Source organism: Corythoichthys intestinalis, chromosome 1 (assembly GCF_030265065.1).
Source record: "Corythoichthys intestinalis isolate RoL2023-P3 chromosome 1, ASM3026506v1, whole genome shotgun sequence".
In the NCBI taxonomy this organism is placed as follows: domain Eukaryota; kingdom Metazoa; phylum Chordata; class Actinopteri; order Syngnathiformes; family Syngnathidae; genus Corythoichthys; species Corythoichthys intestinalis.
The window spans coordinates 60,459,678-60,473,416 of NC_080395.1; the positions used below are offsets into that span (position 1 = coordinate 60,459,678).

General features: G+C 36.6%; 1 protein-coding gene across 4 annotated transcripts in view; it reads right to left on the bottom strand.

The window, feature by feature from the left end:
- gramd2aa (GRAM domain containing 2Aa) overlaps positions 1–13,739 on the bottom strand; it is a 71,935-nt gene that overhangs the window by 15,154 nt on the left and 43,042 nt on the right. For all 4 annotated transcript variants that reach the window (XM_057834285.1, XM_057834261.1, XM_057834279.1 and 1 more), the window contains exons 5-7: positions 12,773–12,876; positions 12,264–12,362; positions 980–1,051 (exon numbers count right to left, since the gene is read on the bottom strand). In XM_057834285.1, coding sequence (XP_057690268.1) covers positions 980–1,051; positions 12,264–12,362; positions 12,773–12,876 — 275 coding nt within the window. The remainder of the gene's footprint in view (positions 1–979; positions 1,052–12,263; positions 12,363–12,772; positions 12,877–13,739) is intronic.

Consider the following 13,739-nt stretch of genomic DNA (forward strand, 5'->3'; position numbering starts at 1 on the left):
ATTTTGAAGATCGCGCAAACATTGACTTTTTTTAAATCATAAGAAATGAATAAGTAGCCTAACATAAATGAACAAATATAAGTCCAAAGTGCACATTGACAGCTAAGATGTTCTGAACCTCCCCATCAGAGCAAATAAAACTAAATATGATAAATAAGCCTCCTCAACTCTTTCGTTGCTCTGAAAGATTTGATCCATTTTCTGTTGCATTGCCCTTTTTTGTCGCATCAATTCAACAACCTTTTTTTTTGCTGTTCCAGAAAACATGCACATTTGAACTAATCAGAGCTAACCATCTATGCTGATCACATGTATGTCAGCCAATTGAACGGATAAATGAGTCCAGGCGTTTTGCTTTGCTGCGTGCATTCGCACACTGACGTGACTCTTCATCGTCAGACTCAGATAACTGCAGCAGCTGGTGAAACCTCCATGCCGTCCGTGGAATAAAATCAATAATAAATATCGGTGGAAACAGATTACGCGACACAAGCACTTTATTATGCTTGTTGTTAACACCTGTGTATGTAAATTTGAGTTTGGTAGATTGTTTTCTCCTGGGAGATGAAATACATGTGTGGCAGCTGAGCATTTCCCCCCCCCCTTTTTTCTACATAGCGTTTTGACAGTTGCCGTCATATTTTCGGAATCAAAGCACCGTGTACCGGAACAGCATTCCGGCCCTGAATCTTATACCGGAACTGCGTTCCGGCCCTGAATCTTATTCTGGAACTGCGTTCCTGACCGTTCTGGCCCACTTTCACCCCTGGTGTTGATCTCATTCAACCACACCCTACTCTGTTTCACAAATACACATCATATTAAATGCGTTACATCAATAAGTATTCAAGTTCATACAGCCTGCATTTGAAAAAGATGGATAAAATGATGATACGGTCAAAATTTGCCACTTGCCTAATTATTGTGCGCACAGTGTATTGTTTATACAATGTATTTTCACTGGGTTGTGTGTACGCACCTGTAAGTGTGTGCAGATCCGACGAAGGACGTCATAAACACTGTCTCTTGATAGAAGTGACACAAATACATACTGTGGGAAAAAATGTAAACATACAAAGTGAATCCCAAAATAACTGTATGACATAAATTTTAAAAAAGACATCATCATGTCAAATTGGCCCTTTATTTGCTTGCATAGAAATAGTTTGGAGTTCAGTCGTGGAAATGAAGGCAATACTCTGCATTGCTTCAATTGCTTAAAAAATAGACAGAAACACCTTTTGAGATTAAAACAAATCTGGGGCACCTGTAGAGCGGAAGCTACATTTTCAATCACATTTGTATATCAAGGCGCAATGAAATGGAAGTGTTCAGAGACAGGATTATAGAAACAGTCCTCCAAACTTCTATTAAAAAAAAAAAAAAAAAAAAAAAAAAAAAGCAGCTGGTGAAACAGACACGCACTGCACATTTGTCTCCGTACTGCTAAGTTGGCAAGTGAACCCTTTCGGGGACAGTGGTCACTCCAGTGGACGTCTATTCAAAAGTCATCATTAGTTTAACTTATTCACTGCTAGCCCAGCTGCTGTGGTAGATAGTTAAAAAGGGAAATTAAAAGAGTCGCGTTACTTCATAATTATATTACTCAAGTAAAAGTAGTCATCCAAAAAATGTGCTCAAGTAAAAAAGTATTTGGTGAAAAGAATACTGAAGTAATGAGTAAAATTGTGAATAACTGCTTATATATTTTTGTTGGATTGTTTGTTGGATTTTTGTTGAATTTATTCTGAATACAAAGTAATCTATATGGACTATTGTGAAGATAGAACAGAAAAGTTTGCGTCTGATTGGCATAATGGAGTCATGTGATTATTGTTGCGACGTGTCATTGGTGAAATCGGTAGAGCTACACCGGCAATACACCAGGCAAGGCTCGACTCCTGGCACCGCTGGCAAAAACAAAAAAAAATTTTTTTAAATAAAAAAATTTTAAAAAATTAAAAAATCTAATATGTACAAAACAAGAGGAAAAATGTAACGACTCTTGTGGAGCCCAAAGTATTTTTAAAGCGTTTTTTTTTTTTTTTTCCCCCACAAATCTACTCCGGTAAAAGTAAAAATTACAGCTTAGTAAAACTACTCTTAGAAGTACATTTTTTCAAAAAGTTACTCAAGTAAATGTAACAGTACATTAGACGTCTTACTACCCACCTCTGGAAATTGTAATTGAGAACACCTATTGACGGCAATAGACGTCCAATCCATTTCAACTAAGAGGGGGCTGATCGCTTCCAGCAACGGCAATGGCAACCACAGAGCTATGTGAGGTCACAAGAGATTTATAAAATAAATAAAGAAATAAAATACCAAGGGACATACTTATTTGAATCTGTCCTGATTCTTTTTTCACTTTATTACAATATTTTTTTAAATTTATTTTTGAAGTTCTTATTTTTAAAATTTTATTTTATTAAGAATGGTTTATTCTTTTAACTCACAGCTTTTTTTAATCTGCACTTTCCCCCCTTTTTAATTCTTTTGAAATTATTACGATTCATTTTCCCCACAAATGGGTCATTCAATTAATTCATTCATTGTATTTGAAATTATTTATCAATTTTTTTTGTTGCCCACTGCAAAATACGTACAGGCAACACAAATACATACAATTGGATGTCAAATGGGGGCCACAAAATATTGTCCTATGGGCCGCAATTAGACCCACGTTTGAGACCTCTGTCCTGTATGAATGTCGTAAACACATTTAAAGAAAAGAAATATCATAATTCGTACATGAAAGGGTCAATCAGACTTTTAAACACAGTTCATTTTCACGACAACAAACTCAAGAGTCCTATTATGAAACATCTCGGGAAAAAAAATAATAATTGTGTTAGATCCTGTTAAGTATTGTTGTAACTCTAATTCATGATGAAAACACAACTTACTATCTTTCTAAGCTTTCGTTGTGATTAAATGCTTATTCTACCTAATAAAATTAATAAGTACTCGAAACTGTAACACCCATAACTTATCTTGTCCAGGAATAATTTTATTATCTTATGTCTTCAATGCCCCAGAGAGGAGTTCTAAAAATGTTGGTGTTGATTAATTTCATCGTTATTAGTATTAATAAGAAATGGTTCCTGTGTTGTGTGCTTAAACCAAATACAAAATTAGCATCCTTGTGTGAATGAATTAATTCAAAAATAACTATGGCTATGTTGAGACTGCAGGTTTTAATGCACAAATCTAATTTTTTGTCATATCTGATCTTTTTGCGTGGCGATTCAGACCACCTCCAAGCAATGTGTCACATGTGAAGAGATTCATAATAACAAAAGCCTAAACATGGTCATTGTAAAATGGAGATGCGCCCATCCCCAACTGCAAGCTCTTGGTTTTTGTTGACATATCAGCATGTTTCAAAAATGCTTTTTAAATATACAGTGCCCTCCATAATTATTGGCACCCATGGTTAAGATGCGTTTTTTAGCTTCTAATATTTTTTTTTAATTCAAATAATATGGGACCTTAATGGAAAAAAAAGAGAAAAATCCAACCTTCTATACAAGTGCATTTATTCAGTGGGGGAAAAAATCCCACATAAAGAAATAATTATTTGACATCAAATAATGTGTGTCACAATTATTAGCACCCCTGGTGTTAATACTTTGTACAACCCCCTTTTGCCAACAAAACAAGGTCTGGGGACTGAGATGGCCATGGGAGGAGCTTGATTTTGTGTCTGGTGAACCATTTCTGTGTAGATTCGGCCATATGTTTAGGGTCATTGTCTTGCTGAAAGACCCAGTGACGACCCATCTTCAGCTTTCGGGCAGAGGGCAACAGATTTTGATTTAAAATGTCCTGGTATTTCAAAGCATTCATGATGCCATGCACCCTAACAAGGTTCCCAAGGCCTTTGGAAGCGAAACAGCGCTACAGCATCACTGACCCACCCCCATACTTCATAGTGGGTATGAGGTGCTTTTCAGCATGCGCATCTCTCGTGGCACGCCAGACCCACTTAAGAGTTTTGTTGCCAAAAAACTCAAACTTGGTCTCATCTGACCAAAGCACACGGTCCCAGGCTACAAATGGGACCGTGTGCTTTGGTCCCATGATACTCCTTGTTGGCAAAAGGGGGTTGTACAAAGTATTAACACCAGGGGTGCTAATAATTGTGACACACATTATTTGATGTCAAATAATTATTTCTTTATGTGGGATTTTTCCCCCACTGAATAAATGCACTTGTATTGAAGGTTGGATTTTTCTCTTTTTTTCAATTAAGGTCCCATATTATTTGAATTAAAAAAAAAAATTATTAGAAGCTGAAAAACACATCTTAACCAGGGGTGCCAATAATTATGGAGGGCACTGTATATATATACATATATATATATATATATATATTTTTTTTTTTTTTTACAAAAAACTGACAAGAAATAGTCTTCTTTCATTTAAAAATTGTGCAGTACTATAACCTGGTTGACTTGAGAATTGACACAGACCAGATCCTATCCGTCTTTGTGCGAACAAACTCCATACTGAGCTGAGAAATGTAACCAGTACGTCCGGCCTGTTAGGTCATCAAAACACTATCCGTCTGTGCTGGCTCGACATGTTACAGAGTGTCTTGCCACCCCCCTCAATATACACACAAAATCCCTTCCCAAATCCTCATCCTCATAAGCTCAGCCAGTATGCAGCAGAAGCTTTGGCTTTCTAATATGTATTAGAATGTTGCTGCTTTGTGTGTAAGCTCACTTACCTGACTTACATATGAACAATATTTAGTGATCATATTTTTCTTGTATATGTTAGGGCTGTCAAACGATTATAATTTTTAATAGAGTTAATCACAGCTTAAAAATAATTAATCATAATTAATTGCAAATTAAACCCTCTCTAAAATATGCCATATTTTTCTGTAAATTATTGTTGGAATGGAAAGATAACACACAAGACGGACGTAAACATTCAACATACTGTACATAAGTACTGTATTTGTTTATGATAACAATAAATCCACAAGATGGCATTAACATTATTAACACTATTTCTGTTAAAGGGACCCACGGATAGAAAGACTTGTAGTTCTTAAAAGATAAATTTGAGTACAAGTTATAGTAATTTTATACTAAAACCCCACTAAATGTTTTCGTTTGAATAAAATTTGTAAAATTTTCAATCAAAAAATAAACTAGTGTCTTTAACTACTTAAGGTAGTGATTGAAATACACCGAAAGGTGTCAATGGCGAGTTTTAAATTAATTACAGATCTAGCCAAGGCATAGTCTAAGTAAGTTTCATGTGAATTTTGCATGGTTATTTTGATTGGGAATGTCAGTTCTCTTTGCATTGAGCACTTTTCTTTTTGTGAACATTATTTATCTGATAGATAGGAACATTATTTTTGTTATGCTTCCACTAAATGATACTGTAGCGACTTAATGCACGATGGGAAGTTGGGCAACCATGACTTTCAGTGGCGGCTGCAAATGGTATACAGTATGTTCTGCGTTGTGTTCAATTAAGCTTGTTAAGAAAAAGATTGTCTCCTGTGAGAGATAAGAATATTATTATTGTTGTGCTTTCACTAAATGATACTGTAGCGACTGATCTGTTCTGCCCAAATGCATGATGGGAAGTTGGGCAATCATGACTGTCCGTGGTGGCTGAAAATGGTATACCGTATGATCTGCGTTGTGATCAATTAAGCGTGTTAAGTAAAAGATAGTCTCCTGTCATTCTTCCCCAAATCGTTACAATATTTTTATGTATTGTGAAAGATTTGCCAAAGCTTAAGCCAATAAAAGGCGCAGTCCAATGAACGTCTGTGTCCACTCGCATTACTCTGCCTTTTCGCTCTCATTGTGCTAAAATGGCGTCATTGTAAACTGTTTGAGGCAACGCATGAACGGTTCATTCCGTGCATGCGTTAATTGCGTCAAATATTTTAACGTGATTAATTAAATAAAAAAAAGACCGCCCATCAACGCGATAAATTCGACAGCACTAATATATATGGCGGAAAACACTCAGGTGACTTGAAGTTTATGTAAGTATAATGTACCTTATGTAAATATAATGGCATCATTTTACTTACATAAAGAGCTAAGAGACAGCGTCAATTGAGTCGAGTAGATACAAGAAGACATTGGAGCCGTGCTTTTATCTGGCTATAGCATTAACATCTCTCCCACAACAACTAGAAACATTGTGGGAAGTGACGTAGGGAAGAATGACAGGAGTTGATTTTTTTCATAATACCCTGTTTAGGTCCCAGTACAGAGAAGATAAATCAATTGCTGCCACCACACACACCACACTCATGGTTACACCACTTCCCAACATGCATTTACAAGTCTTTCTATCCGTGGATCCCTCTCACAGAAAGAATGTTAATAATGTCAATGCCATCTTGTGGATATATTGTTATTAAACAAATACAGTACTTATGTACTGTATGTTGAATGTATATATCCGTCTTGTCTTATCTTTCCATTCCAACAATAATTTACAGAAAAATATGGCATATTTTAGAGATGGTTTGAATTGCGATTATTAACGATTAATTGATTTTTAAGCTGTGATTAACTCGATTAAAATTTTTAATTGTTTGACAGCCCTTATTTATATATATATATATATATATATATATATATATATATATATATATATATATGTATATATATATATATGTATTTATATACAGTTGAGGAGAACAAGTATTTGATACACTGCCAATGGGAAAACCCATTGGCAGTGTATCAAATACTTGTTCTCCCCACTGTATATGCATAGGAAAAAAAAAAAAATCTGATTTGTGCTAACTTATTGACATACAGTGATTCCTCTTTTTTGTGGTTAATGGGGAACGCCCACGCAAAATCCAAAATCCGCGAAGTAGAGGCGGAGCTTATTTACATTGAGAAAAAAAATCTGATTTAACAGCATCGTAAAAAGACACATATAAGACATGTTTTCTCCCTTTTCCCCCCTAAAGTATAATAAAAAAAGACAAGCCAAAATAACTGTTGTGTTTGATAGAACAATATGTCTATATGCTGCCAAAGCAGATTCATGGCGCACTATGCCTCCCAACTATTTTTAATTTGTCCGTTTTACCCTGAAAACCCTGGTTTACAGACGTCGCGCAACCGCTTTTGTTTCAAACCAGCCATAAAAAGAAGGTAAGTAATTATATTTATTATTCAAAGTGTCTGTCATTTTTAGCTTAGAATCATTAATTGATGTCTAAATTTTAGTTTAAAGAACCAAAATGACTTTAAAAAATTATTCACTTGCATATTTTAAACTTTTAAATGAATTACGTCACAATGAACAATTTGGCGTCTGTAAAAAAGTCACGGATATCTACCTCATAACTATCGCTTAATTGTATTTTTTTGTTACTGTCGCATTTTCCCTGATATGTTAGATGATAAATAATCGATCCAAACAAAAATAAATTGAAAAAAAAAAACGTTTAAAAGAGAAACTATATGAAAAAGACAATCTCAACCACTCCTTGTTGTTGCGATTTCTGCATCGCGACCACCCTTGTTATATCACCATGTTTCACCCATAAAATAAAATAAAAATCTGGCTGTGGCCATTTACAGCTGTGTCTTGACACCCGGTGATACACGCCCATGGAGTTTTTGGATCGAAACAAGGTAAGTACACGATAATATCTCGTTAAAATCGTGGCGTCTTTAATTCTGCTCTCACGTGGTCTCGCCTCCAATTAGGGTTTTGCTGTTTAAATTTTTTTTTTTTTTTTTTTTTTTTTTAATGCCTTTCTGTTCAAAATTGATATTTTAAGCTTTCCAATGATGTATCACACATGCATTTTGTACAACTTTGAAAGTTGGCCTGATTGAGGGTCTCAGAGCGGAACTTCAAGTCACCTGAGTGTTTTCCGCCATATATGCATTTATCTAAACATTTTTGAATAAAATACTGTATTTTATTTTTATTTTTTTTATCAGGCATGAAAATGGGTCAGGGGTTAAAAAGGTGAGAAGGGTGTGGAGGAAATATGTTCCAGCAGGGCCGGAGTGGGACTCATTTTCGGCCCTGGAATTTCATGCCTCAGACCGGCCCACTCATTTAAAATTATGTCATTATGCATACACGTGTTAAGTTCAGTGTTCTCTAAAGCCGTGTACTGTAATTCTGTGTATTCCAATTCAGTGCAGGTCATGGTTGTTTAACAAGGTGGCTTTATTTTAACAAGTGCAACACAACATATTTTGAACAAATTTAAAAATGGATTTAAAAAAAAAACTATATTAAATGATACATTTGAAAAATAAATTAGGCCTGTCAAATGATTAAAATTTTTGATCGAGTTAATTACAGCTTAAAAATTAATTGTAATTAATCGCAATTCAAACCATCTATAAAATATGCCATATTTTTCTGTAAATTATTGTTGGAATGGAAAGATGAGACACAAGATGGATATATACATTCAACATAAGGTACATAAGGACTGTATTTGTTTATTATAACAATAAATCAACAAGATGGCATTAACATTATTAACATTCTGTTAAAGCGATCCATGGATAGAAAGACTTGTAGTTCTTAAAAGATAAATGTTAGTACAAGTTATAGAAATTTTATATTAAAACCCCTCTTAATGTTTTCGTTTTAATAAAATTTGTAAAATTTTCAATCAAAAAATAAACTAGTAGCCCGCCATTGTTGATGTCAATAATTACTTACACAATGCTCATGGGTGCTGAAGCCTATAAAATCAGTCGCACCCAAACGCCAGCGGAGGGCGGCAAAACTCCATAAAGCACAATTAACAAGTGGGCATGTCATTGTACTGTCATTTAAATCTGTCTGAGCAGGGCATGTGCGTTAATTGCGTCAAATATTTTAACGTGATTCATTTAAAAAATTAATTACCGCCCGTTAACGCGATAATTTTGGCAGCCCCAAAATAAATGAATAAATAAGACCTTTTCTGCAACATCAAATATTAACAAAATGAGTGCTTACAGATAAAACAAACATAGCAACATAACAATATGAAAAATAAAGAATACGTATTGCACATTGTAACAACTTCTAATGATACTATTATCCATTTTCCATTTCCACTTTAAAAACGCCACGTAATTGATTATATTAATTCTAATGTTCACTCGCTGAACGACATGGCAATCCTACCTTCCAGCTCTGCACCTGTGGTGTGTTCATTATGGCTAATGCTTGCTGCTACATATCCCTTGTGAGGTGCTACAAGAAGCCAAAGTTTCCACAATTACATATTGTCGTATCACACGGTGCAAGTTGCATTTTATTCGCCATCTGGCCTTACCACTTTCGTTGTAATCCTCTGTAGTTTGAGGCAGCAAGGTCGTTGCATGAAAAAAATTAGCTATTTTCGCGCATTTTGCCGATTCTTTCACGAGTGCTTTTCTCTTTTTAATTCTTATTTTTCAGCGCCACCCTTGCTCTTTTTATCCATCCGAGCACCGAGATAGCAGCTAATTTGGCTCAATACAGACTACAATTAGGGGGCGGAGCTGCATGCTGTATTTTTCGTCTGCACACGTGAGGATGAGTCTGGAAAAAAAAATAATACTGTTTTTTTTTTTTTTTTTAAGACGGCCCACAGGGACAGCGGTAACAGAATGTAAGTTATACTCAGTGACACTGTCATAAATAAATACCAAACAAAAAATGATAACAGTGTAATTTTTTTTTTTTTTTTTTTTTTAAATAAAACGCGGACCGGCCCATCTGGCCGGCCGGCCCTTCTGGAATCGTCCAGAAGCTCCCGATTAGTCACTCCGGGCCTGTGTTCCAGTACACTGTATTGTACACCCCGACAAAATATTGAGCTCTGTCGACCCACACTGTGTTTGAGCAGGGCCATGCAGAGACCGGTGGAGGGGTGGGTGCTGGTAGATCAAAAGGGGCACATGAACAAGTATTTAATACACCTTAAAACAACATAACTTAAATTTTAACCAGCTTTAGATAATAATTGGCTGCGACTGTGACATACTTTAATTGGGAGGGGGCAACAGTGAATAGAAATCAAAACTGTCATCAACACTTTCTGGCTGTCACTCAGTCAGTCTGCCTCTTTTCTTCCTTCAACGTCTGCATCAAAACTTCCTTCCTCAACTTGTTCATCTGAGAACAAACCACATCAGATGGTCACTGAGCCACCAACAGCACAGTTTTCTTAAAACTATTATTTCATTATTATCCATACTTAACAACTCTAGCACCTAATGATTAATTAAGCAATGACATAAAAATCTTATAGAAAAATAACATTGTAATTGTGTTTATAATTGGATTTAATACCCAACTATCCTTGCAAACTTGTTCTTACCAGGTCTGCTATTCACCCAGCTGATGAGGTATCCACTGCCTTTAGCAGCCTCATCTAACTCCTTTTTTTATCCCTCAATCTCCCTTCCCTACGACGCATGTCTATGTAATGAAATATAAATATTTAAAAAAACAAACAGACTCCCCGGTGGCTTTTAGTTTTAAAGCTTTCTTAATTTCTTTCTCACTCAATAACGATGGAGTTAGATTTGTGTTTTTATTATTCAATCAAAAAACAAAGTTACTTCTATCAAAAACAAAGTTGCTTCAATCAAAATACAGTATATACTTTTAATCCCAAAAAGTAGCTTCAATTAAAAAAAAAATGTTTTTGATTGCAATAATAAATTTGAGACAAAAAAAGCATTTGAAAACTATTTTTCTTGATTGAAACAAATTTTTCAATTTAAGTAATGTTTTGCGTTTGGGCCACATTTTGGCTAAGACATTTGTGTCTTTATTATTCAATCAAATAAGTTGCTTCAAACAAAAAAATATATATAAAAAGAAAAACTTTGCACATGTGCCAATCACCGTTTACCAAAGCCTGAGAGGGTTTGAGTAGACTCACTATGAAGCTTTTAATAAAGCCAAGCATTTTCTAACTACTTTATTCTTGTTTAAAAATATTCGGTGGGGCAGTAACATGTTTAAAATTTATCATAATTCTTACATTTTGAAGTGCTTGAAAACCATTTATAAATGATACTTTGGTGAAAAAAGTGAAAAAACGTCATATATATGTATCTTTTTTCCAATGCAAATCTGAATAAATGCATTGAACACGCACAAAAAAATGAGGGGGGGGGGGGGGGTGCGCTACTTCGCGGTTTTCACTTATTGCGGCGGGTTCTGGTCCCCATTAACCGCGAAAAATGAGGGATCCCTGTATTTCTGAAAAGCTTTAAGAAGCAGGACTCATTCCCACCACTCGTCGGGCCGCTGTTGTGCCGACACCGGCCGTCAGCTCAAATCCAAGCCGAAAATAACGCGTCTCCGGCGGACGACGGGAACGATGTGAGGCGCCCCCTCCATCCGAGAGAATGCCGCTTAATTTGACTCAACAGTGTGTTTCTTCGTTTATATTACCGCTAAATACACAAGCTTGACGCCAATTTAACGGGAGCTATTTTTTTTCATGGGAGATTTGGCTAGCTCTGGCAGTGTTCAACGCAAGCTGCAACGAATGGCAGTAACTTTTTTATATTGCAAAACGTGAAAACGATTGAAACCATTACTCACCAAATTCAATCTGCTGGCAAATACAGGCAAGTGTGTATGCTGCGCTCTGGTCTGCCCCGATGTGGATAAGGCCTGCTTTTTGTTTTCGCTGCTTTGCAATGCAACCGAAGGCTCTCCGAGCACTCCATGTACACGAGTAAGGAGTGCGCGCGTTTGGAATAATGGAACGCAGCTTGGGCCGATGATTGGTTCTCGTCAGCGAAGCATCTAGAAGGATTTGCTGACTGTGTTCTTAAGTGCTCAGTTTACGTACTAAGTTAATCACATGATGATAATAATAATAATTAAATAAAACCTCCCGACCCCCCCCCCCCTCCTCCTCCCAAAAAGAATTTCTCCTCGGATCTACGCAATTCACGTAGGTCGCCCTTTTTGACTTCAAAACGGAGAATTTCGCCGAAAGGTGAGAGATTTTCATGCCTGTTTTATTGTTAAAAATCCGCAATGGACTAAGGGTGCGAATTTTTAAGCATGAAGTAGCAAGGGATCACTGTACTGGGAGTCTGTGAATGTTAAGCGTCACTCTGTTGTTGGAAAAAAGTGTCTCCACTTGAGCGTACTTCCAGGCTGCTGCTATCTATAGCGCTGTTCTTTCCATCACACCTCGCACCGGAAAACATGGACACGGTGCACTAACCAGCACAAGCATTTAAATTCACTGTGACTGTGATGGGTGTGTTTACCTTCTGGCCGGTGTCTGTGGTGATAGCCAAGCCGTTGGGCACCAGGCCCGCTGTTTTGTGCTTTTTCACCAACCGCACAGAGACAACAGGGATAGCCACCTGCAAGTGGAGAGGAGATGATGGCAAGTGGAGGGAGAGGAGATGATGAAGGCAGGAATGAAAAAAGTTTTTGTTGTTGTTTGTTATTAGTAGTCTAAATCGATCGTAGCATGGTAGCAGTAGAAGCACTTGTAGTCAGGAAAGAAAAGTGGGCAAGAGGCATTTCTTATCTAAGTCAGTATGTAAAGAATGCTGCTTGAATAAGGAGCTTATTGTCACAAAAATGTTAGGAGACGTTCAGTTTCAAGGAAATGAGGGCTAAAAAACTGAGCAATGCATCGCTTCAAAGACAAAGAACATAGCTGGTCCAGGTATGCACGGAACTATTACAATTACTTCGGATGAAATACATTCAGATTGGAAGTCACGCTTTTGATAAAGTCAATGAATGTATGTCAGCCGTACGGTACCTTGATATCTTTGCCGAAGAGGTTGGCATAGAAACACAGCCAATTTCGAGAGATGTAAAGCCTGCCTTGTAGGAGGATATCTCTAAGAAGAGCACAGGAGTATACTGGAGAAACAAGATACAAACACGTTGTTTGTCATTAGGTTTTATAAATAATTACTATTTGACTAAAATATTTCAATTTTTTTTTTTTTTTGCAGCGATGAAGAGTGATGCAAAATAATATGTTAACAAACAATATTTGGGAGTTTATATATAAGGCTGAACGATAAAGGAAAAAAACTGAGATTGCGCCTTTCGGGGGGTTTGCGATATACTGTATTGCGATATTAAAACTAGAAGAATGTTCACCAGACTTGAATAGCTCTCTTTGGGAAGACTGGTTGATTCATTATGACCACCTTGTATTCATTAGAGATGCCACGATCCAATCACATGACCGGAAATCGGGCCGATCGCACAATTTTTCAGAGGAGTCAAATCGGGTGAAAAGGATCGCGTTTTTGATTAAGAATATATATTTACGTTTTTCTGCTTCATGCTCATACAGCCTGTCACGCTTCCTCCTGAAATTCAGAGCGACCAAACAGTTTTTCAAGGTCACCAGTGCAGCTGGCGTTTGGTCCTAAAAGTTAACAATGATTGACAGGTTTGTAGCTTTGATCTAGCCAGAGACGCCTCGATAGCTCTACTATCAAAGGCACAAATGTGTTAATCATCATTGAGATTAGTACACAGTCTAAAGTAAGCCTGAATGATATATCATTTAAACATCGCCATCGCGATGTGCGCATGCGCAATAGTCCCATCGCAAGGACGATGCGTTGCTTCGGCTTCGCGTATACTCAAATTAGGATTGGCTCAACAGAGGCCATGAGGTCTGTGTTGATAGGTCAGTTGGCAAGGATGAGCTATAGTTTTGTTTTTTGTTTTTTTAATCCCACAAACTTCATGCGCTCGCACAGCCT